This window comes from Myotis nattereri (genome assembly GCF_964212035.1).
Source record: "Myotis nattereri genome assembly, chromosome: 5".
Classification (NCBI taxonomy): domain Eukaryota; kingdom Metazoa; phylum Chordata; class Mammalia; order Chiroptera; family Vespertilionidae; genus Myotis; species Myotis nattereri.
This window is the reverse complement of record NC_138080.1, coordinates 40008280-40035475: the sequence shown is the minus strand read 5'-3', so window position 1 is coordinate 40035475 and position 27196 is coordinate 40008280. Positions and strand designations below refer to the sequence as shown.

At 35.5% G+C, this 27196-nt stretch overlaps 1 protein-coding gene across 1 annotated transcript in view; it reads left to right on the top strand.

Moving 5' to 3' along the window:
* Positions 1 to 27196, top strand: part of GALNTL6 (polypeptide N-acetylgalactosaminyltransferase like 6) — a 937179-nt gene that overhangs the window by 377097 nt on the left and 532886 nt on the right. The window contains exons 4-5 of the mRNA XM_081090925.1: positions 5876 to 6014; positions 18248 to 18414. Coding sequence (XP_080947051.1) covers positions 5876 to 6014; positions 18248 to 18414 — 306 coding nt within the window. The remainder of the gene's footprint in view (positions 1 to 5875; positions 6015 to 18247; positions 18415 to 27196) is intronic.

Below are 27196 nucleotides of genomic sequence, written 5' to 3'. Positions count from 1 at the left end.
GTCTCTAGCTAATATGGCCACTCCTGGGAGAGACATATAGGTCTTTAAATGTTTTTCAGGTTTGATGGCTAGTTGCCAATTGTGGAAATGCATATTGGAAATGTCAGTCTCTCTTTTGTTCACTTAACATGTAACATAGGTAGGACAATGTTTATCTCAAAGTGTTGAACAAAAAGTGTATATAAAATGATTTAACGTGGTACTTTGTACATAGTGGATGTTCAAAAATCATTTCTCACAGACTTAGTTATTTTACATTTAAGGTAAGTTGCCTATTCTCCTAAGAAATCAAACCAAGAAAACAGGCATGACCCACTATTTTCTTTTTTGATTCCAAAAGTGAAATGCTTAATTTTGTTTTCTTTTTCTCCATTTAAATTGGAGAGATTTTTAGTCTGCTTCAGGAGTATGTAGTTTCTAATCAGTCCCTAGCTTTTTTACCTTGTCTATCAGCTCTCTGAGGTCAATGTCATCAGGGCAGAAGGCAGGGGAGAAAGAAAAGCTTCCACTTTTATGTGAGAGAATACTGCTATAAAAGCCACATTTTCTAATAAAACAAAAAAAAAAGAATTGCAGTAATTAAAAACAAATAAAATATTGCAAAATCAAAGCTTAATAAGGTGAAAAATGTAAATCTCTCACTTGTTAAAAATAATTTGGTAAACTTTATTATTCTACTTATGATAAATAACCATTAATTAATTGGCACTAGAAGGATTTTTTTCTTAACATGATTAAGTTACGCACACACACTCACTTAGAAACACATATACAGCACACAGTTGACATTTGTAATAGTTAAGCAGCAATCACACTAAAGTTTTTACCTGAGTAGTGCCTGTTTACACCAATGTTATTTAGTATTAACTATAGAATAAAACAGTAAATCAGATATGCTTTACCCAAGAAGAAAAGTGTAAGAGGAGAACATAAATAGTATTATTTGAAATACAATTATGTGTATCTTGAAAATACCTGATATGTACATATATGTATATGTGTTTATAATATAGAGTTATAGAAAATGAGTTCAGTAAGGTGACTGGTTGACAAATAAGTATAAAAATCAATATCTTTAGTGTGTGCCATTTAGAAAATGCAATGGAAGAATGATACTACTTATGGTACAGTACAGAAAAACATATACATAGAAAACTTAACAAAAATACATAGGACTGAAAAAAAGAAAATTCTGTCAAACTCCACTAAAATCCAAAGGAAAGAGCCCTGAAAAATATTTAAAAAATAACACTTCTCCAAAGGTGAACTAATAAGTCAACATAATTCCAAAATTAAATGCAAAGTAACCATTTCATTAATAGTAAAATAAGTCTGAAGTTCACATAGAAAAATAAACATGTGATAGTAGTCTAAAAAAGAATATGGTGAGTGAAAAAATGGCTCTGCAAAATATGTATTGCCACAGAGTTACAACATAAGAAATGGTAGAAAAGAGAAACAAATTCTTATGGAAGCTCCTAAATATGCACAGAAATAGTGCAACATTTGTGTGCGTGGCAATTTAAGGCAGGAAGGGAAAAGACAAATTATTCTTTAAATGCAGTCCCTACAACTACCTAACCATTTGTGAAAAAAATACATGTGAGACTCTCCTGGTTTCTCACACAAAAACAAGTTCCAGATGATTCAAAAATTGTAATAGACTAAATAAAAATAAAATGTTACTTGAATTCTGATTTCATGAATTAATTTTTAAAATAGTATTGGAATAGAAAGAACTTATTTATAAATATAATATGTAAATATGAAACAATGAAAGAAAAAATGAAATCATCTGGATTGAAAAATATTAGATATATTTTGATCAACTCTAACATTATCTGTCTTTTTAATTGGCACTTTAGGCCACTAACATTCAAAGTTTTATTGATAATGTTTAATATCTACCGTATTTTGTTACTGTTTTCTATTTGTTGCCCTTATTCCTTGATGTATTTTTGTCTTTACTATTTTTCTGCCTTTTATTGTTTTAATTTGGCATCTTATATAATAAAAGCATAATATGCAAATTCACCAAACGGCAGATGGGCCAGCAGAATGACCGGTCACTATGACATGCACTGACCACCCCGGGGCAGATGCTCAACACAGGAGCTGCCCCCAGCCTGCAGGCCCCAGGCCAGCCAAGGCAGGCGCCAGCAGGGGCTCCCCAATCACCCTGCCAGCAGCCCCGCAGAGGAAGGTGACCAGCAGTGGTGGTGTGGGGCAGGGCCAGCGAGTTTGCAGCGCCAGGCCGGCCAAGGCAGGTGCCAGCAAGGGCCTCCTGATCGCCCTGCCAGTCACCCCACAAATTGGCCCTGGTCGCTGGCCAGGCCTAGGGACTCTACCTTTGCATGAGTTTCATGCACTGGGCCTCTAGTTCCATATAATAAAACCCTAATATGCAAATAGATCAAACAGTAGCCGGTTACTATGATACGCACTGACCACCAGGGGGAAGACGCTTAATGCAGGAGCTGTCCCCTGGTGGTCAATGCACTCCCACAGGGGGAGCACCACTCAGCCAGAAGCTGAGCTCATGGCTGGCAAGCACAGTGGTGGTGGTGGGAGCCTCTCCCGCTTCTGCTGCAGGTGGGAAGTAAAGAGTGAGGGGTTCCAAACTGAGAGAGGGTGCAGGTCGGGCTGAGGGACCCCCTCCCTCCAGTGCACAAAATTTCATGCACTGGGCCTCTAGTTTTATATTTTTCTCTCCTTTCTTAGCATATCAGTTATAGTTCTTTTTTTGTTCTTTTTTACTTTTTTAAGTGGTTGCCATAGAATTTGCAATATACATTTTCAACTAATCCAAGTCCCCTTCCAAATAACACTACATTACTTCATAGGTAGTGTGAATACCTTAGAATAGCAAAGTAATCCCAATTCCTTCCTCCCATATCTCCTGTCATTGTTGTCATTCACTTTATGTAAGCATACATAAGTGTGTGTCTATACTATATATGATATACACATAGCACGCATAATATATGTTGGCATTATATTTTGAATAAATTCCCATAACAATTAATGGTAAGAAAAATAAAATGGTTAATGTTTTTATTTTATCTTCCCTTATTCCTTCTTCAGTGTTTTTCCTTCTTTATGTGGATTCGAGATTCTGACCTGTATCATTTTCCTTCTCTCTAAAGATTTCTGTTAACATTTCCTACAAGGCAGGTGTACTGGCAACAGCTTCCGCCAATATTTGTTTGTCTGAGGAAGTCTTTCTTTCTTCTTTAATTTTGAAGGATAATTTCCCAGGGTACAGAAATATATGTTGTCATTTTTCTCTCAACTATTTATTTCAATTCATTCTCCTCTTGCTTGCATGGCTTCTGAGAAGTCTAGTGTAATTCTGATCTTTGTTCTTCCGTAGGTTAGGTGTTTTTGGTTCTCTTCTCCCCACCCCACCACCCTTTGAGTTCTTTCAGGATATTTTTCTTTATCTTTGATTTTCTTTAATTTGAAAATGACATCCCTAGGTATAGTTTGTTGTTGCTTGGTGTTTATCCTGTTTGGTGTTCTTTAAACTTCATGACTTGGTATCTGACATTAATTTGGGTAACTTTTCAGTCATTGTTGTTTCTAGTGGTATTTCTTCTGTTACTTTCCGTCTTCTCCTTTTGTCATTCCCATTATGTATGTTATACCCTTTTAAATTGCAGTAATTGGATACTCTGTTCCAAACAGGTTGTTTTTGTTTTTTTTCTATTTGCTTTTGGTTTGAGGCTTCTAATAGTACCTGGTATATAACCTCCAGGGCAGAGCTTATTTCCACAGCTGTGTTCAGTCTACTAATAAGCTCATCAAGGCGTTCTTTATTTCTGTTACAATGTTTTTATCACTGGCATTTCTTGTTTTGCTCCTTCATAGAATTTCCATCTTTCTGCTTACATTGCCCATCTGTTCTTGCATACTATTTACTTTCCCTTAGCATATGAATCACGTCTTAAATTCCCATTCTTAAGTCCAACATCCCTGCCATGGCTGGTCCTGATGCTTGCTCTGTCTCTTCAAGTCCTGCTTTTTGCTGGTTGGTATGCCTTGCTTGTAATTTTTTCTTGATCGCTGGACATGCTGTGCTGGGTAAAACAAATTGCTGTAAATGGGCCTTTAAAAATGTGAGGATGAGGTGCAGGAGAGAGAGGGGAAGTGGTCTACAGTCTTAAGATCAGGCTTTCATTGAGCATAGCCTCCGGACTGTGAACTTCATGACAGGTTTGCCCCTGTTTTCCTCGCCTCTTTGGTTGAATAGGATGGCTCATGTGGGCTGCATTTGTATTCTTCTCTCCCAGCTCAATTAGGCTCTGAGAATAGCCCCGCAGGTGAGGTTCACGTTAAAGGATTAACTAGTTTCACCGGAGGACAGACCTTAATAAGACAAACACTGGGCTCTGACCTGTTTGTCAAAATGGCTCCTTTCTCCTTCCCTTACTGGATGTACAAGAGGGTTTTTCTTCGATATTTGATCTCAGAACCGGGTTGAGCTTCTGGGTATAACTCTCCCCAAATTATTGGAGCCCCTATCACTTGGTACCTCCCCTTTGGAGTGTTTAATGCTCAGACTTGTCTGCACTGAGCCTCCAGCAACTTGTTAACCTGCAGCTCAGGTTTTTCTCTCCTGGCACTGGTTCCCAAGCCCTCTCCACGCCTGGGTCCCTGCTCTGGTAAGCCTCAACTTCCTGTGTTCTCTGTCTGCCCCTCTAATTCGGGGGTGGGGGGGGTGGGGGGGTGGTGGTGTCTATGGGGGCAGGGGTAGAAGTTTGCTCTCTGCTCTCTCCTCTCTTATGGATCCAAGAAGAGTTCATTTTTCGGTCTGTTTGACTTTTTACTTGTTAGGATGATGCATGCAGAACTGGAAAATAGAAGTGGTAAATTAGATTTCAATGAAATAAACTTAAAAAATGTTTAGGACATTTGTACTTAAAGCTTTAGTAACACAGTAAATAGATTTTTTCCCCCTAAAAACATACAAATTGTTTTTAAAAACATCGAATAGTCATTTTGCAATGTAAGAAGTAGAAATGATAAATGCATCTGAAGTTATTAATTGCGTTAGTAATCAAGAAAGGCAAATTAGAGTCTGGATAATATATGTGTCACCAGTAAATTTTGAAATACCTTGCAATGCTTCTGAGGATGTTTGAAAATTACCAAATATATTCTGAAGATATTCTAGCAATTCTCTTTGTAGGAATTATCCTTCCTTCTCCAAAAAGACATAACTAGGAATATATAAACAAAGATGTTCATTTCAACATTGTTTATAATGAAAAAATTAAAGTATATTTTCAGTGGAATGGTCTAAATCAGCCTTGGGCAAACTACGGCCTGCGGGCTGGATCCGGCCCATTTGAAATGAATAAAACTAAAAAAAAAAAAAAAAAAAAGACCGTACCCTTTTATGTAATGATGTTTACTTTGAATTTATATTAGTTCACACAAACACTCCATCCATGCTTTTGTTCCGGCCCTCCAGTCCAGTTTAAGAACCCATTGTGGACCTCGAGTCAAAAAGTTTGCCCACCCCTGGTCTAAATGGTGCTGCAATGAAATGATGTCAATCATTGGAAGTAAATGAAAAGATAGCTTTCTGTACAATTATGTCAGATAAAATCAAATTACACAGCTGTATGGATATTAGAATCAGAATGCAAATGTTAGGAAACATACACTGAAAATCTATCTTGAACATATTTCTTTTTCCTAAATAAAGTAGTAACATAAGATGGCATAATCAAATCTTACTGCTAGTGCCTTCTGTGGAGTATGCTAACAGGTGACTAAAGAAATATACACTTTCAAAGCGTATTATCTGTGTTAGAAAATGGAATGGTTTTTACACAGATGATAACCCTGCTTTCTCGCCTTCTGCTAGGGAAGGGTGAGCACGGGAAACCTTACCCCCTCACTGAAGACGACCACGATGACTCAGCTTACAGGGAAAATGGTTTCAATATTTTTGTCAGCAACAATATCGCTCTGGAGAGGTCTCTGCCTGACATTCGTCATGCTAAGTGAGTATCAGCATACCAGTGCGGGAGGTGGTTTCTTTTTGTTTAGCTAATTAGTTGTATTATGTTTAAGATGTCACTAATGCTTTTGCCCTAATAATATTATAGAAACTTTTCTATTTCATAGTCTTAAATAGGTCTGCTTTAAATTGGAATGATCTTCAAAATTCTAAAAGAATAGCACCTCTAAAACTTAAGACACATGTTTGTTATTGAGTCCACTGTATTATTTCCATTAAAAATGAAACGTTTTTAGATAATACCCATACCATTACATTTGATCACATAGATTACGAAGCAAACAAGTTTTTTTATTTTTTCTTGTGGTTAGTGCTGTCAGAATGTGTGTGTATATATACTTTCTATTAGCTTCATTCTTACACCCGTCGTAGTCAGTGCCATTACAGTTACATCTTCCATGAAGAATGCCTGAAATAAATGGATCCATAATTCAAAAGTAATGGCAGTTGCTCAATTTTCTGTCACTTTATGAATTGCTTGTGGCTTGTCAATCGACAGTGAGTTCAGTTTTTACTGAATTAATAGCTAAATGTTATCGTGTAAAGGGAAACAAGAATAATCCCTCTTCTCTCTGTCCACACCTACCTACTTCTAACATTGCTTAAAGTACATTGCTTTTTTCCCTTAGTTTATTATGGTTTTCTCGATAGCATACATAATGCAAAAAGTATGCCATAGAATGTGATCAGAATTTGAAGTTGTGCAATTGTACATATTTGAGAAAGCTATTCAACTATAATATGTTTAATTCTCCCCCACCTCACTCTTCCTTTGGCACCACTGTTATGACATAAAGAAAATTAGAGAAAATAAAATAAGGGCAACTAATAAAAGTAGGAGTAGGAATTTAAATTAAACCAGTAATGTACAGTAAATAAAACTCTTAATTTTGTGCAAGAATAATTAACCTTTGCAAAAAAATATGGTTTGGGGCACTACTCGTATTTTACTTGCCCTATTGTGCCTTTGTAAATTCATTTTAAAATATAAAAGAATTACTGGTTTCCCCCTCAGGTTTTATGAGAATGTGCATTTCCCAATATAGTTAAGCAGAGGATTAATATGAAGAACAAATAAATTTTTCCCTAAACGAAATGCTTCATACATGGGTCTGGGCCTTCCAGCTAGCCAAATTATTCCCAGGCCACCTGAAATTATCTACAGTAATTCCCACTGACCTAGAACATGTCTAGTTATGAGAAATTGTAATACCTAATTGTACACCATCAAAGATGCATTAAATTGCATTGTTGGCATAATAAATATGCTCAGAGAATAATTTCTATCCACCTACTCTCCCACCCCCACACTTCCAATCTTTGAATGTGTGTTCAAGTGGAAAGAGTTGCAGATGGAGACAATGCGAAAATCACTGAAGTCAAAACACGGTTGATATTCCCATTCTCCTCAGAGACTGTATTTCCAATTTAACTGCCACCTTTCGGAGAAAGATGTTCTTAGGCAAAATGGAAAATGAAATTTTAAAATGGAAAGAAAAATACTTTAGAAAGTTTATTAGAGTCACCGAGATTACAATATCAGAGGACATTATTATAGATGTCAGGGAATAAAGATGTGGCTACAATATGTTCTGTGACCATATTTTTACTTATTTACTGAGGCTGGGTATCTAGTAGGACAAATAGTCACCTACTAGAATGATACCAACAAAGGGAAAAAAAACTTAACTGAGAATGTTGGAGATAGGTGACAACAAGGTGTTAAGTGTGAGATACAAAAATGATATTAACCTGGCTCATCCATTTTTCTGACTCTCAGTGAGGCAGGGAGATCTGAAGTTGCCTCTGATTTTGTCAGGATCCTACAAGCAGGAAACCAAGAGTCAAATTTGCAGGGATCCCACTGTTTAAAATCCTACACTTTGACCTCATCTGCGCTTCTCAAAATGCAGGCACACATAACTGTAAGGGTGTGCAGCTCTGTGTAAATGGCACTTGAAATTAAAAAGCAACTTGACACCTATTCCAGTGTTATCAGTTTAATAGGCTGCAGGTGAATGACCACAGCGTGTTTATATGGATGGGCTCATGGAAGAGAATGCAAAATGTATGTGACTTGCAAGTGTTCTCTACCCATTTATAAATTCACATTCAGTAAAAAAAAAAAAAAAAAAATCATAGTTCTAAAAAAGAATCAGTCTTACTTTTTGAAGCAGCATGGATGGACCTGGACAGTTTTATAGTAAATAAAATAACTTAGAGCAGTGGTTCTCAACCTTGGCTGCATGTTAGAATCACCTAGGAATCTTTTTAAAATCCTGATTTCTGGGCCTCATCCTCCAGAAATTCTGTTTCTTTGTTATGTGGTGGGGCCACAACATTAGTAACAAAGAAACAGAATTTTCTGAGGATGAGGCCCAGAAATCAGGATTTTAAAAAGATTCCCAGGTGATTCTAATGTGCAGCCAAGGTTGAGAACCACTGACTTAGAGAAAAACAAATACCATGTGTTTTCACTTATATGTGGAATCTGAAGAACAAAACAAACAAACGAAAAAAATAGAAACAGACTCATAGACACAGAGAGCATACTGACAGTTGACAGATGGGAGGAGGGTTCAGAAGGCTGGGTGAAAAAGGTAAAGGACTTAGGAAGTACAAATAGTTATAGAATAGCCACATGGATGTAAATTATAGGGAGTATAGTCAGTAATCTGCCCTGTAAGTCATGTTTTTAGGTGTTTTGATTTGCTTAGTGCATATTCTAATGAACTGTGAAGAATTTTTAGAACATGAATGATTTCAGAAATTCCAAATCAGAAAGAAATTTGTCCTTTCTTCTTCACTAGCATTAAATGAACTGCTTTTTTTTTTTTTGGCTTTATTATATAATTGAGTTAGTAATAGATTCCATAAAGTAGGAGCCATAGAGGAAGGGAAGTATGTTGGCCTGTGTGCAATAATTTGATCATCCTAATAATAAATTCCAAGCTTTTCATTAATGTTTTACCAAAATTGGTTGTATTTTTCTCAGCAGTTTTTTCACCTCCCAATTTTGTAAATTACATTTTCATTTTTCGTACTATTTATGCTTTGGTATTGTCAAATTTTCCACTTCTTTTTCCATAGTATTGGTCCTACATTTCTGGTTGACTTTTGCACATTTTAAAAGATATGTCTACATATTTTAAATACTCCCTTCTTTAGTGACTGCCTGATTATGTCTATATCCAATATCCATAGTGCCTGGGCTCAACCTGAGATATGTCCTTAGAACATATTTTCTTTATATTTTATTTAATATAGTGTTGATAAGAATTTTGCTATGAGAGCTTCTGCATGGCCAATGTCTAGTTAATAGTTATCTGGCTCATCTGGCTTCATTTTACCAACTTCAGAATTTCCCCATCTGAATATTGATGGTGCGTTGTTTGTTTGTTTGCTGTTTTTATTCAGTCAGTCATCTGGCATGCTATATCTTTGTATGCTATAAAACATCTTATTTTCACCTCCAGCTCAAGATCAGAATTATAAATAGGAACAGAAAACCATGAAGGATGGATGGTCTGCAAACTGATAAGCTTATGCATAAATATATTGTTAGCAAGATAAGATTTGAGAATATTTAAGTGTTACTCCATAGATATGAATAAATTAATCAGTAGTAACCCCATACTCCCTATAACATGGTATAAATAATATGCGTAAGATGAAATTACATCTATGAAAAGAGGAAATGCATGAGATTAGGACACAACAGAGCCATGTGAAAAGGAGAGTTGATGAAGGCTTTTCAGAAGATCCCCGTGAATGCATCAGTAACAGTAATGCATCAGGTTAACTTTACTGCTGTTATGAAAGAACACATGTTCATACAGGTCCAGTTGATGCACATGTACATTAATTAAGATGCAGTTATGAGGTGGTTTTGTAACTGGGATATTTTTGAATTAAAATAGTTATACTCTGGCCTGGCTGGTGTGGCTCAGTGGTTGAGCGTGGACCTCACAGTTGATTCCTGTTCAGGGCATATGCCCGGGTTGTGGGCTCAATCCCCGGTGGGTGGCATGCAGGAGGCAGCAGATCAGTGATTCTCTCTTATCATTGGTTTTTCTATTTCCCTCTCCCTTCCTCTCTGAAATCAATAAAACATTAAAAAAATTAAATGTTGCCGTAACCGGTTTGGCTCAGTGGATAGAGCGTCGGCTTGCGGACTGAAAGGTCCCAGGTTCGATTCCGGTCAAGGGCATGTACCTTGGTTGCAGGCATATCCCCAGTGTGGGGTGTGCAGGAGGCAGCTGGTCGATGTGTCTCTCTCATCGATGTTTCTGACTTTCTATCCCTCTCCCTTCCTCTCTGTAAAAAATCAATAAAATACATTTAAAAAAAATTAAATGTTTTACTCTGAATTGTGACTTTTCCCTTTCTTTTTTAAATTAAATATATTTTATTGATTTCAGAGAGGAAGGGAGAGGGAGAGAGAGATAGAAATATCAGTGATGAGAGAGAATCATTGATGGGCTGCCCCCTACATTCCCCACATTGGGGATTGAGCCCTCAACCAGGGCATGTGCCCTGACCCCTGATCTCCTGGTTTATGGGTCGAAGCTCAACCATGGAACCATACCGGCTGGGCAAAAATGTGCATTTTCCCCCTCTATGCCAAAAACTACACAGAACTTTCAGAGGTGCTAGCTTCCTTTCATATTTTTATTCTGATTTACTTGTGAAGTGATGAAGTATCTTCTTTCACCAAGTTTACAAGTGAATTTTGAAGAAAATTAAGCTAAAATGACTGTCATGTCCTCCTGTCAGGTTTGAATACTATCACAGAGGGAGATGGGAAACATGTCCTTTGAATCAAATGTTCTTCCAGCCTAGGGTATGTCTAAATTCGACCAAACAAACAAACAGAATGCACACTGGTGCAGCCACTGTGGAGAACAGTATGGCGTTTCCTCACAAAACTAAAAATGGAACTTCCATTTGACCCAGTGATCCCACTTCTAGGACTATATATCCCAAGAAAACAGAAACACCAATCAGAAAGGCTATATGCACCCCTATGTTCACAGTGGCACAATTCACCATAGCTAAGATCTGGAAACAGCCTAAGTGCCCATCAGTAGATGAATGGATTAGAAAACTGTGGTACATCTACACAATGGAATACTATGTTGCTCTAAAAAGGAAGGAACTCTTACCATTTGCAACAGCGTGGATGGAACTGGAGAGCATTATGCTAAGCAAAATAAGTCAGTCAGAGAAAGATACATATCACATGATCTCACTCATTTGTGGAAAATAATGAACAACAAAAACTGAGGAACCAAATTTAGAACCAGAGTCATAGAAGCATGGAACAGACTGTCCAACCTGTGAGGGAAGGTGGGGGTGAGGGGGTAAGAGATCAACCAAAGGACTGTATGCATGCATATGAGCAAAACCAATGGACACGGAGGGGGAGTCGTGAGGGCAAGTGCTCAGGGGTGGGGGCGGCTGGAGAGAGGTTAATGGGGGAAAAAGGAGATTTATGTAATACTTTAAACAATAAATAATTCAAGTTTAAAAACATAAAAGAAAATATGGTATAAAACACACAGATGTTGGGGGGGGGCGTTGAACAGGGACAACAGATAGGAAATAATCTTTTAAAACTGTTGTTCAAGTGAGTACCCTTCAGTCGCTTTTATGGGTTAGCTTATGCAAATTAGCATAGACATCGATACATTAGTACACTTCCAAGGTCTCTTTCCTTGCCTAGTATTAAATCTCTCTCCAAGGTGTAATGCCAAAATATATCTCGAATGCATGCACTTCCCTTATGCTCAGCTATACCCACTATCATCTCTTCATTGGAATTTATAATAACCTCATAATTGGACCTCACACACTCCCTCTTACATTCCACAGAGTAACAGTGATCATTAAGAACTAAGGCATATCATCTCAAATACTTAAAAGACCCCCTGTTACCCTAAAAATAATCATCCAGAAAAGCCACCATCACCTTTCATGTTCTCACCCCGACTTACGTCACTTATCTCGGCCTCCACTTCTGCTCTTCCCAGCGTTCAAGATGTTCCCACGGTAATGCCACAATGAACACACAGCTGCATGAACGCAACACACAATTTTGTTCCTTAGTATAGACATCAAAATATCCTATTACATTGAAGTGTTAATCATATTGCCATATGAATATTAATTTACAGATAAGTTTTTATGTACGAGGAGCCCAAATAAATAAGTAGTGGTACCATCCCCTGCCATGCACGCGATATCAAACACACGTTTATCCAGTAGTCCAAACTAATTTTTCAGGCCTGTCAAAGCAAAATAAATTACCAGTTATCACTGCTTTATCAAACCCAACTGACATAGCAAGATTAGAACAGCGAAACAATGTGACTGAAACCAGCCATTGGAAATTGAATATCTGACATTAAAACAATTATGTAAATTGGTGCCTGGAAATGACTTACATGGATAGGCTCCCTAGTATGCTTGTCACTAGCCAGATGCCAAGTTGACATTTTATTCTGCTGCTACTGAGAACAGGGCCAAGAGAACTTCAGCTGAACTATGATGTCTTTGCAAGTAATCATACAATGATGAAAAATTAAAGGAAAGTATTTCCCCTTTCTGAACATGAGTGGTTCCCTTGAGAAGATTAAAAAAATTTTTTTTTGGTTCACTAGCTATACTAAGTAAAGCCATTTTATAAGGCGTTTGATAAACTAAAAGGCAGTAAATTAAATAGTTAACTAATTAATTGATTTGGAGAGTGTCCAAGATGTTGACACTGGTACTTGTAAATGTGTCAAACGGTGGTCTAAATGTACCCCCAAAATACAGGACCATTTTGCTATAGCCACGAAGTCAAACAAATTACAGTATTTCAACTTGCTTTCTCTCCCACACACAGCCTAATGAAACTGACTGGAACTGAATTGGCACTCTCTATCAACATTTCAGAGAATTATAATGATTATTATAAAATGGTACAAGATCATAATAATTTAGAATGTGGACTCTAATGCAAGCTCAAAATATCACTTCCTGCCTGTTTATTATCATTACTGTGCAATGGCATTTTACCACATTTAACATTATCTAAAATATGTTCCAGATTTCATTTGTTTCACATGAGAAATATATATATATATATGTTTATATATATATAAATATCATTTTATATCACATATATATCATTTTATGAAAAGAAGAAATGTAAGAAAAACAACAAAAAAGCACCCCACCCAGCAACAGCAGTGTATATATTCTTCTCAAGTATGCATGAAACATATCTTCAAGGTTGACCATACCCTGGATTATAAAACAAATACAGATTTTAAAAAATTGAAATTTTACAAGTATATTCTATGACCATAAAATAATTAAATTAAAATTGAGCAGAAAAATAGCCGAAACCGGTTTGGCTCAGTGGATAGAGTGTCGGCCTGCGGACTGAAGGGTTCCGGGTTCGATTCCGGTCAAGGGCATGTACCTGGGTTGCGGGCACATCCCCAGTAGGGGATGTGCTAGAGGCAGCTGATCGATGTTTCTCTCTCATTGATGTTTCTGACTCTCTATCTCTCTCCCTTCCTCTCTGTAAAAACTCAATAAAATATATTTAAAAAAAAAAGAAAAAAAAAAGAAAAATAACAAGACAATCATCAATCACTTGGAAATTTAAAGCATATTTTCAGTAATCAGTATTTCAAAAGGAAGTTTAAGGGAAATTTCAAAATATTTTTAAATGAACAAAAATAAAAATTTTAAAACTGTTTATTTCAAGCAGCTCATATAGTGAAATCATTCTAATCTTCTATCATTCAGTGCTGGTAAAAATAAAGAACATAAGGCCTCAAATCAATAATCTAAGCCTTTACCTTAAGAGACTGAAAACAAAAGGAACAAACTAAAGAATAAATTTCTTACTGTAACCATGGAGTTATCTTTATTTAATTGCTTTTCTATCAACTTTTACTACTATATTCAGAAACCCTGTTATTAGGCGCATAAAACATTTTGTTGTGTCCTCTTGATGACTTGACCTCTCTACATGAAATGAACTTCTATGGAAGTGGAGCCTTAAATATTATAATTTTTGTCAATTAAGAAATTGAATCTTGTTTGTTTTTCCATTAAATGCCATCACACAGTTTCCTCTTTTACTTAAAAGCAGGCAGAAGACTGAAATGGCTGTGTTCACTAGTGTGGTTTGGCAAATGTTTCTGATGATGTTCCTTCTGGATTCTATAGGATAGCATATCCCTTATGCTGTGTGACTACTTCTGACCAATGAGTTGTAAGCAGAAAGCGTTATGTCATTTTAGAGGCAAACCACTTCATTACCAGTTCAAGACCCATCAGCCTTCTCATTTACCTCTGGCAGAATGACTGACAGGTCAAAATGTTGCTGTTTGCACTGACTACAGTGAGCAGAGATGTTCTTGCCAATCAGTGGTGAACATGCAGAAGAATTAAAAAACAGAATATTTGTTGTTTTGAGCCATTGGGATTTGGCATTGGTTATGAATACAACATTACTTCCCCACTGATACACTTAATATAAGTAGATATGAAAAAACTCAGTAAAACAAAAAATAAAGCTGTATGTTAGATAAGTTAACAAAATGACCTAAGGACTGAAATATGCAAGTACTTCCAACCAAACATTTTACTCAAATCTTGCAATACAAGAGTTTGATTTTTTAAAATGTGAGTTTTGGCATTGTAATTAATACTAAATTTCAGCCTTAGACATCGAGGAAAAATGTTTAGGTGATGGTAAGACCAATACAAAGGTCTTAGCAACCTCAAATGCAAGTTTGCCTAAATGCCTGCAGTATAAATGTTGATATTGTATTATGAATGAGAAAATATCTCTTTTAGAGAAAAACATGTATATCACAAGTATGGCACTTCTTTTATATATCTGTAATTAAAATGAACTTTAGGCCTATTCCTATTGTTAAAAGGACCACTTATTTTTGTGTGTGAAACCAATGCCATTATAATGATAAATTAGCTATAAAAGGAATGACAGTTAAGTATGTTTAAAATTAGCAATGCTGTTAAACTAAAAATATTTAAAATTTTTCATTTTAATAAATGACAATAGAGAATGTCAGAAAATGTGTATGGATTGTTTTGGGAAAACAGAAGACTATGAGAAATTATCTATTGAAGTTTATTTTCATTATTGTCAATGGTTTAGAAGAATGTTTTCAGACTAATTTGTAGGTTTTTTGTCAGCTTTTAAAATGCCTTCATGATTTGTCATTTCTCTCAAGTAACTTGAGAATGTAAACTATTTCTTTTGTCTCTCTGATTCATTTAAAATTTGAGGAAGTAGTGTTTTTTTTAATCCATTTAGATAAATTGTTGCTTAACAAAGAGATATCCTCATCTCTGAGCCATTCCTAAACTCTTAAGTTAATTTTATGCAAATGTTTATTTTAAAATAATACAGCAATATTAAATACAATAATTACCGGCATTTTCATTCATATTTTTGTAAACTTAATGCAGCAAATGTTTTGATGTCTCTATTTCCTCGTTGTAATTTTGCTACATACCTGTAACCATAAACATATAAATTGTTCTTTATTTTACTTATTTCTTTGAGTTCCACATCGTTACAGTGTCTTCATATTTAACAAACTTCCATTCCGAACCTGTTTTGAGATTAAACCTGAAACAGACAGTTTGCAGGTTCTTAATAAAGCCCTGGATATGCTTCAATATTCCTAGCAATGCTGAGATGCAGCCATCTGGACCACAGCTTCCTGATCCCAATGGTTGAGTTTGGGAGTGTTTTCAACATCCTTTAGAGCAGGTTAAACGCTAAAATGATGAAATATAATTCAGTTAGATTAAACACTGTCATAAGGCGGTTGGTTTTCCTTCGAGTAATCAGATCAGCACCCTCCATTTATTTATTTTATTTTATTTTTTTGCCAGAACTATTATACTTGCTGTTCTGCCTGTAGTCTCTGCTGTCTTCAATGTATTGTCTGCCTGCTGCCAGGGGGAACGTGTAAACACAGTTCTGTCTTTCTCATCATTGACAATCTGTGAGGAACTTCACACTGACTACAGGCTAATGTCCAAATTCCTTAGGATCATTTTCAGGATCCTGCATGATCTGTTCTCGACATACAGACTCATCTATAAAGACGCCCCTGATTCTTTCAGACAAAGTTAGTCATACTTCCTTCCAGCTCTCACTGCCTCTGGGCCATCTGTTATGTCACTTGTCTGATTTGATTCTGATAATTTTATGTATCTGTCCACGGGTCTGTGAATCCTTAAGGCAAGAAACCCTCACCCCAGAAGCACACAACTCAGTCACTGACACCCTTGGAATCCACCAGAACTCTACAAGCTGGGCCCAGGCCACTGACTCCTTTGCAGGACTTGAGCTCTGCAGGCTGGCGCTATTGCTTTTCCCCAAGTTGATGGTGCATAGAGGGGGGTGCTCCCCCCAAGAAAGATGGTGTCTGCGGTGTGAGAGAGGCACTCAGCTCAGGTGCCCTGGTGGCTGCCATTCAGCTCTCTCCCTGGAGCCACGCACCTCAGTCTCTCCTCACAGGACTCTAGCCTGCTCCTCTCTTCCTCCACCAGCACCCAGGGGGACTGCCTGCCTGCCAATGAGATTTGAGGTATTGGCCCTTTAAGAGGGTGCCCCAGTTTCTTGCAGACTCTAATCTCTCCCTGGCATACAGACACCCCTCTGATTTCACAGCCAGTCATTATGTGGGGACCTCTTTCTGGTTCTGGTGCTCTGGGCTAGGGAGCCCAGCATGGGGATTAGATCTTGCTCCTCAGGGCAGCTTATGTAGCTGAGACATCCCTCTGGGCTCTCAGCTGCTGCCTGTGGGAGGGGGGCAGCCCTATTCCTGTCTCCGCCCTTCCTGTCAGTTTCCATGTGCCGTAAATTCTTGGTTATACGATTTCTGTTTCAGAGAGTCTTTGGTTGGTTATTCAGGTTGGTGGTTCTGTATTTTAATTATAATTCCAGTTTGGTCCTGGGAGGAGGTGAGTGTAACGTGCACCTACGCTGTCGCTCTCTTGAATCAATCACCTCTCTTTGGATCTAAATGTAATCTTATTATGTGGTTGTATCAGTGTATAATAATTGGGTGTTAAATGTTCATTGATTTCATTTTAATACTGTGTTTTCCCCTGTACAGCCTTATATACTACCTAGCTGCTGAAACATACCACAACCAAAACTGATTAAGCATAATTATTAAAGAAGGTGAATTTCCAAAATTTTGTAGGAAATCCGTGTAAAGGTTAACCACAATTTTAATGCATAAAATTTACCCTTCAACCTGGTTAAAAACTTAAAAATATATGGTAAGGAAAAGAAGCTAGATCCAAAAGACTACATATTATATGAATCAATTTATATGAAATATACAGAATAAGTAAATCCATAGAAACAGAAAGCAGGTTAGTAGTTGCCAGGAACTGGTGGGAGGGGAGAATGGAGAGAGCAGTGGATACGGGGTTTCCTTTTGGAGTGACGAAAATGTTCTGGAATTTGTGATGATTGTTGCATAACATTGTGAATTTACTAAATGTCACTAATAGTAATTTTATGTTACGTGTATTTAACCACAATAAAATATGCTATTACTTAGTAAGCAGTCAATAAGTATTAGTTATCACTACTAAAAAAAAAAAAAAAACCAAAATTTACCCTTATTAATATTTTTTTTTAAGTTCACAAGAACACATTTTAATGTAATTCTTGCCTGGTATTTCAGGATACAAAAAAGGATACATAATTATTTTATTATGAATGATTGCGAGCCCTGGCTTGTGTGGCTCAGTTGGTTGGGCATAATCCTATGTACTGAGGGGTTGCCAGTTCGATTACTGGTCAGGGCAATGCCCAGGTTGTGGGCTTGACCCCAGGTGGGGGATGGGCAGGAGGCAACCACTTGATGTTTCACTCTCACACATCAGTTTTTTTCTCCATTCCTCTCCCTTCCTCTCTCTAAAAATCAATAAAATTCTTTAAAAAAAAAAAGAATAAGTGAGAAAAGGAATTAATAATGGATTCCATGAATAAACAGAGTCACTATTAAGATGTACAAGCTCTGGCTGGAAAAGTAAGTATTAGACAAGGTCTAGTTTTCAAATCCTTCTGATAACGTAATATGTAAATAGCAATATGTAATATATTATAGTTTTGCATTTGACCTAGCTTTTTTGTCCCTTTATTATCTCCAGTTGTAAGCACAAGCTGTACCTGGAAATACTGCCAAACACCAGCATCATTATCCCATTTCATAATGAAGGTTGGACTTCACTCCTGCGTACCATACACAGTATAATTAACCGAACCCCGGAGAGTCTGATAGCAGAAATCATTCTAGTAGATGACTTCAGTGACAGAGGTAAGAGACAGTTTCAATATTTTATCTGATTCTGTTATTCACCTCCTAGACAAACATGATAGAGTTAAAATAGGCAGAAGGTTATTGTAATGTTTCTTTTTGATTCTCTCTGAAAAGTGATTACGAAGTTTTGCCTATGTTGTGATTTCATAAAATGTTGGCCAAATGCAAAATAAACAGAATGGAAATTATTGTTGTCATTAGGGGAAGTATAAAAAAATCTGCATGACATTCCTGTTGTAAATTAGACAGGTGTTAGCAAATGTCTCAAATTTTACTTTCAGCTTCAGGACAAACACTGCAAAATATGTCATGGTGAGTACTTATGAATAGTGAAATATTTCAGTAAAACTATGAAATCTGTTTCTGTTTCTGAAGATTATCTACTCTATTATTTATAAGTATGATACATTCTCTGGGTTATGCTTATGTTACTTCATAAATACTAAAAATTATAGTGAGACACAAATATTTTCTTTGGCAATTCTAGCTATTTTGTCATGTCTGAAAAAATAATAAAACAAATCTGGCTTAACAGTGTATTAGCAAATTTGATGTAAGTTTTAATAATTTAGCATTCTGATAAACAATTGGTTTTATAAGTTGATACTGCAGAGAAAACAAATTTTATCTTTATCTTTCTTGCTGGTATGAGTGAAGAGGAGGAAACCTTTTCTAATGATATTCATCTATTTGAGGGTATAATTTTCTACCTTATTGCATGAAAGGGCTCTGCTTAAAATGCTGTACAACTGTAAGAAAGAGTGATAGTAAAATAGTTTGATTGCATATTATTCTTATGCCTCACAAGAGAATACATCTTGAAATCATATGGGTTAACTGAAGTTTTGAAATTTTATTTGGATCAAAAAACACCATTTTCTTTATAGTATCCAAAAATTATGTAAAAGTAAAACTGCTTAGTATGTTAGTTTTCAGGTTTCTTTAAGAGAGTTCTAGTCTTCAATGATTCACTTCAAATACTGACTCAGGATCTGCCTAATATTAACATTGGTAGGACAAAAATAAAGTTGTCTAACATCATTCCATTAAAATAGTAAACTACCAACTTGGTGATTTACGCGGATTTTAAAGCAGGTTTTGCCTTGCCTTGCTTTGAAAGATGTGCATTCAATACTACCTAAGAGCATAGCCCCGTATCTAAACTTGAAATTTATTATTTAAAATTTTATTTATGTAACATTGATTTCTTTTTTATTCTAATTGAGGCTATTTATTTCAAAACAGTCATTCTTGTCTCAGACTAAAAATAGGCATTTAATGTGTGAAAGCTAAAACTTTGCTTTTCTATAAAGGAATGAACAAGGGAATAGATATCTCAGGCTATACACACCAAACAACTGGTCTTTTTGGGTTGACTGGTACTCAGAGAAATCAGACGGTGTATCTGTGGAGAATTTTCTACATAATTAACTTTGTCTTGGTAAACTATTTATTACAGCAGAATTTTGACCTGGAGGTAACAGTAGGAAACACTTGGTAACAGGAAATTGTGGTTTGTACAACATTTTTTGCTGAATATTTCTCAGAGGTATTTTTTTTATTGAAAGTCTTTAAAGAGATAGAAAATAGTGGCATCTACCTTTGTCTTGACTTCAAATAACTGTCATCTTCTGTACAGTAGTACTTCTGATGGACTATCCTGCAGGTAATGTTACCTGGGAAGTGAGTTCCAGAAGATTTCAATGTAATTACTGTTAGTAAAGTAACAGAAAAAGGATTATTTGGGATACTTATTGTGATTCTGACTTCTTTATTGAACATTTAAAAGAATAATAATATTAATGCTTTGGTAAATCATAGATATTCTATTCCTATGAACTCTCAAGTTGAAAGCATTGCTTTATGATCATTAAATTTCCAAAAGGTTAAATTATTTGCACATTGCATTTCATTATGTGAATGTATCAATATGTGTAAAAGTAAACTTTGCAAGAAATATTTTATGGAAGTACTCTGTTATCTATTAGAATACATTGTAATTCCAATGTTGCATGAATTAGGAGAGACTTTTCGTCCAAATTTATATCTCAGATTACAAAATCTCAACTGATAAAATACTAGGATTTGGGTAGACCTAAAAGATATCACCCTGCTTTTTGAATAATTTGAAATATAAAACATTAATAAACACAGGTTAGAATCTCATCACCAGTTATTATGACACCGGGTAAATTAACTAACTTCCCTAAGTTTCAGACTTTTCTTTTATCAACATAGGGCTAAGTAACTTTAGTTATGTAAATAGCTCTTCATGGCAAGGTTTTGATGGAGAGCAATCTTGGATGGTCGAGTGAACTATGCACTATAGAGGAGAATAGTTGCTCTCAATTACTGATTTCTACTCACCAAATACTTCCCTGCTACTATAAGATAGACATTCTCCATACTGAGGATATCCTCTCAATTTATCAGATCTAGTCCACAATAATTTATCTATCTATCTATCCATTCATCCACCTATCTACCTATTATCTCCAGATGCAACAGAAGTCAGAGGGCACATGAAGACAAATTTTGGTAATGTGCACCGTGTTGGAAAAATCAGAACTGCATTAACATTTTAAAAACCTCTAAACCTATAAATAACTTGGTGATTTACTACATATTTTAAAGAAAAATTAAATTCTAGACTTTCATCAAAAGGAGAATAAATAGAACCCACCTAAAATTACATGAGTGGTCTTACATGAGTGTTGATTAAAATTCCTTAAAAGTTTATATTCACTTTTAGGAGGAAACTATCTTGCAGCATCTCTTTTTACAGGGCCTCTAAGACAGAATGTTCTTCTTCCTTTAATTTTAATATTACCTATAGCCATGAAGTTAAAAGTTATTTTACTTTATATTGTAAAGTGTGTTTATACTTTTTTGTGACAACTCAGAAATCATAAGCTTCTAATATATAAATGTTACATTTTATATTTATTTTTAGAAATATATTCCAATTCCAAGTCCGCATTATTAGAAGTTCAGTATGCATCCAATATATTTGCACTATAGCTCTCCTGGTTATTCTGAAATATTCTTTGGCCAAGGGCAATACAATTTTGACAAGATTTATTCAGATACTGCTGCCTTCTTGTTTATGTCCTCCAGGTCAATAGAGTAGCTATACATAAAAAAAAACCCAAAACCAAAACAAAACACACACACACACACACACACACACACACAAAATGAATAAAAGGAAAGTAAACGTATTAGCCATATTAATAACATAAGGTTAATATCACTTGAAATTGCTAGTTCCAAAAATGTTAGCAATATAGTGATTGGAAAATTCTGGAGTAGTTGGTTTCATAACAATAGAGAAGGAAAATACTACAATAATTTATAATTACTGAGTAATTATGAACATCGCAAAGTGATTTTTAAAAATCTACTTGAATAGGTTTGACTCAGTTATCAAAATGCTTTAAAAAAAAGTGAGTATCCCATCTAGTAGTCTCAGTTTATATATTCTTTATATATTCTTCCTCGAGCAAGGTTGGTAAACTGAATATTGTTTTAGCCTCAGGACATAAGGCTACTGTCTATAACAACATGAAGGTGCATGCCTGCAGGTGAGCTTTCAACAATAGCACTATGTTTTTGCTGTCCAAAGCTTACCAAAGTGAGTGAATGTGATTATATTTTTTTTTAGTAAGCTCTCAGAAATACATTTAACAACTTAACTTAGGGCCTATAACAAGGCTTCGTGATGACTTTAAAGCAGGACTAATCCTGGGCTTATCTCCAAATTCCAGGCAACGTTAACAGCATCCACATGGAAACTGTTGAAGTGTGTGAAATAAGCTGGGGCTTAACCTCAGAGATAGGATATATTTGAACCTGACAATTCTCTGAACCCAGTTTGCTTAGATGAATGCAAGTTCAAATTGTGGATAGTGCAGGAGAGTTGCTGACACACTTTCCTAGATGCAAGCATGGAAGTGCTGCTGCACACTGGATGCACTCACACACATTCACACTCGGTCAGTCGCTGTTGCCCCTGCTTGTTTCAAACGTCCTCATCGGGAAAGGTAGGGAGTTGAGTTTCATGAAGACCTGTTATGCTCCACGTACTAGTCAGAGGGAAAATCATAGACTTTAAACTATCCTCCAGTCTAGCAAAGCCAGCCACTAAAAAAATCCAGTGTACTTTTCTGCAGATGGCATGACTAGTTGCTGCCCAAAGTGTGGTCCCCAGGCCAGCAGCATTACATTGAAGCTTAGAAGAAATGCAGAATCTCACGCCCCATCCAGATAGATCAGAAGCTGCATTTTAATCGGATCTCCATGTAATTTTTATGCCAATCAGAGTTTCAAAATAACTTTCATGTGTTTCAAGTTGGGGTTTTATGATTCAGTGTGTAATATGGGTGTAACTGCATATTGTATTATAGATCTGTAAAGGAAAGGTTGAGATAGAATTTCATATATTAGTTTGCATTTATTATTTCTTTGATAGAATTCAGCATTTTCACAAATTTGTAGATATTTGCTCTGCTTTCGTATGAACTCATTTGATAGCATTTTATGTTCAATCTCACTTTACTGCCATTATTTTCTCCTTTGCCATTTTTCCTTCTTTGTGATACAAATGCCTTTTAACATATTATAGATATATTTTGCTTTGGACAAATTCAATAATTTTTATGCCAGTGTTTATTAAAATTCATTTCATTTTCAAAACTGAGCTAAAGCTGTTAAAGTATGTGTACATTTTGGGGGGACACCCTGTGTGTATTTGTGTGTGTTTGTGTGTGTGTGAAAGCACTTTCTTTAAAGATCCATATTACCATAAAAATCAGAGAGTCTTCACATGGTTGAGTGTTTATACATTTTTTAAATAGTAAAAATCTTTTCAATCAATTTCCAAATGAACTGAGCCTTGAATTTCAGGTCCTATTTGACTCAAATATTCTGGTTATACATTAAGGAAAGTTTCAATAAGCAGACAAAACAGTTAGCATGAGTTTTACAGCTTTTGAGAGTTGGAAGATATCATCAGTGTGAGAAGGTTGTAAAACAGAAGAAGAATGGTAGTGCATTTTTATTTTATATGATGAAATACTAACACTAAAGTGCATATAAAGATTCTGAGATGACAGTCAACAAAAATGCTTTAGTGCTGGTATTCCATCAGATACTCCACTAGACTATGAGACAAGCAATTTCTATGTCTCAGATTTATTGAGAGCAAGTCACTATAAATGAATCTTGGGATTGCTTAGATTTCATGTATTTTAAATTGTAAAAATGTTTTAATTTAAAATCAAAAGATAATCATAAATATTAATAGGTACCATAAACTAAGAAACTACAACTGTGTACTTTTCTGTTTAGCAATTCATCATTTGCTAAAGAATTGAGAGAAAGCTGTTCTGTTTTTCTGATGATAAATGTGTATATCATGTTGCACAGCGGTCAAATGGATAGTTTTAATAAAATGGCTGTGTTTTACCAATTAGTTGAGCATTTGTGGTTAAAAGGGAATCTAAGACATAGAGTGGCACTGTTTCCAAGGGTCATAAATATGAATGTAAAAGAGTATGTGTTCGCAAGGTCACAGGGAAATAAACCTACCTCCCAGAGTAAGTTTGGGAAGTTACAAAATTAACTAATAAAAAGTATCCTTGCATTTATAAAATGTGAGTAATTAGCCATCGGTGACAGAATATGTACTGAGTAGAATTGGTCTCAGAAGGCAAAGCAGTTTCGGTTTTCTCCCTCTGGTTTTAAATTAAAAATGTAATCTCACGTGATGTAGATGTCTACATAAAAGAATTTATCTGTGAATAATCTTGAGAGTTTTGTATTCTTGATGAGCTTTCCCTTTGCATTAATGTTTGGAATAGCATTTTGTTATATCTGTTTCTCCCTACAGAGCTAATGTGTATAATCTCTCATTTTCAAGAGTGTTACTGAGGGTTATACACACACACTTGCAATTCTCATCATTAATACTGGAACACTTTATTCATTCTAGCAGAAACCTATTTTAAATAAGTACCTATTTTAAAGATTAGAATAAATGATCTTGAGATACTTTAAAGGTATATGTATTCCTTTTTTTTTAATCCTCACATGAGGATATATTTCCATTGATTTTTAGAGAGAGTGGGAGAGGGAAAGACAGAGAGAAACAGGTGTGAGAGAAACACATCCATTGGTTGCCTCCTGCAAGCTCCCTGACTGAGGCCCAGGCCAGGGAGGAGCCTGCAACCGAGGTATGTGCCAAACTGGCTAGGGTACAGTATATGTATTCTTAATAGATTGTTTTATGAATTAGCCTTCATAACACTGGCACTGGTAGGTTCAGAACATTGCTAATGATTGTTATGGGAATTATAGTTTTCTGTCTTCTAAAGAAAGCAATAGTATATCTACATTTGATGAAATTAAGATTCAGTAAGATTTATCTTGAATTTACAAAGATACATTTGTTGCAACTTCAATGAAAATAGATAATTTTATGAAGTTAGATATAAAAAGAACTATTTTAAACTGTTCTAATGTAAACTGTGAGTTTGTAGTTTGAGAGAATGAAGTCTCCAGAATTTATCTGGGAATAATCTTGAGAGTTTTGTATCCTTGATGAGCTTTCCCTTTGCATGAATGGTTTCTAAGCTAATTTTGAACTCAAAAGTAAGATTTTGGAAAATATGTAATAGAAAGAAGAGGCAAAACCTAAGTTCCATCATCTAGGTTGAATGTATGTTAGATACTACATATAATATTAGGCCAAAGTTCACATTTGAAAAATTTTGTTATTTCTTTTACTTTATCACGTAAAAATGTTTTGTGTACTTAAGGGAATGAAGTTAACACATTGAAACGTACCATTCCTTTATTGTGAGTTGTCTTTTTAAAATGCCCATATAAAGTAGTCTATTTGGGGGTTATAAATATTTATATTTGTTCTTTGAGTTATTATTAAAGTTTTTTCCAATAACTTTATTTTGAAGAGATGGTGAATCTCATCTTACTGTCAATTTTCTGACTAGTATATTACTCTTTTTGCAGTTCTTTTCTCTGCTTCAGTATTAGTTTGAAGCATGTGAGATTATCATTTTTTTTTACATTAAATGACTGACAATATATGCTAGTTTCATATATTCTTCCTTCATAACAAGCATCATTAAACGTATTTATGTTTGGTTAAAACAATGATTTAGGGCTAATGTTTTAAATTAGTCCTTTTTTTTTTTTTTTACAGTGTCATAATTTTTACTTTATTTTTATTTTATTTTTTTAAAATTTTTTTTATTGCTTAAAGTATTACAAAGGGTATTACATATGTGTCCATTTTATCCCCCCACCCTAGACAGTCCCCCAGCCTTTTAAAGATTTAGCAGGCCCTAGCTGTTTTGGCTCAGTGGATAGAGTGTTGGCCTGCGGACTGAAGAGTCCCAGGTTTGATTCTAATCAAGAGCACATGCCCAGGTTGCAGGCTCGATCCCCAGTGGGGGGCATGCAGGAGGCAGCCAATCAATGATTCTCTCTCATTATTGATGTTTCTATCTCTCTCTCCCTTCCTCTCTGAAATCAATAAAAATATATTTAAAAAAAAAAAAGATTTAGTAGGGAAGCCCTCTTATCAGGTGGTAGACAAGCTGACCTGGCTTTCCAATTGCTATTTCTGAAGGAAACTTTCAGGTGGTTGACTTAATATGGGTTTGGCATAGAAGGGGCTAATTCTTTTCAAAGCAAAACTGTTACAGTTCACCAACACCACAAAGGCATGACTTACTCAAGAAAAAGAAATTGTGCAATTTATTTTATGGCAGATTAAATTCCATTTAGTTTCCTAGCAGACAGCTGTTTTGAGTAGGGTGTCACTTGTATGAAACCATTTTATGGATGTTGGGCTCAGATCTCGGGCAGGCATAGCTTTCAGAGATATTAAAAGGTTATGTTTTATGATTATTCCTTTTCTCAGCAAACCTCAGCTGGTGAGCATTAATAATATAGTGTTCAGTATTTCAAGCAGCTCTTTTTGATGTCTAAATATCCATCTGATCTTGATTTTCAAGAAATGATTGCATTGACACAATGCAAAAACACACAAATATTTCCTCCTTTATCCTGAATTATTACACTTAGAAAATTAACAATCTCTCATCAGTCAAGATTTTTGATAAGCTGTTTTCAACATCAAGTGTTTTCATGTTAATGAGACATATTTTAATGAAATTATTCTATTAAGAATGAACAAGTTTACATCCACTGAATAACAATTCCCCAGTAGAATGATGGTATCTTTGAGATGAAGGAATTTGTAGGTGACATGGTACATCTGTAACCTTTTATAGATGAGTAAATGGAGGCTCAGAAAGGTAACACACTAGGACAATTTTACATGCTTAGATATATGTTAGATTAAAATGTACCGTTTTTATCCTGAGGTATGTCTAATTCTGAGAAACTGGAACCATTCTGATAACTATCTTGAATGTAATAAAACTGTACTACAAATATGTAGACACTCTAATAATGGAATCTAACTTATTATCCACTTTTTGCCTTGGGATCAGGGTTGTAATAGAAACTATCATTTCACTTTGTACACACAAGTCTTGGAGTGGAGGATGCGTGAGAATTATAATGACCTGAACACACAAATTCCAGTATCTATAAGGACCTGCCAGGACTGCAGGGGGCCAGTCCTCCTAGAGAAAACAGTGTTTCTAACATCCTGAAAGGCTCACAAAGCAATAAAATGGGTTCTAAAACACAGTTAAGTGTGTTTTATGTAGCTTTTTACAGGCTGATG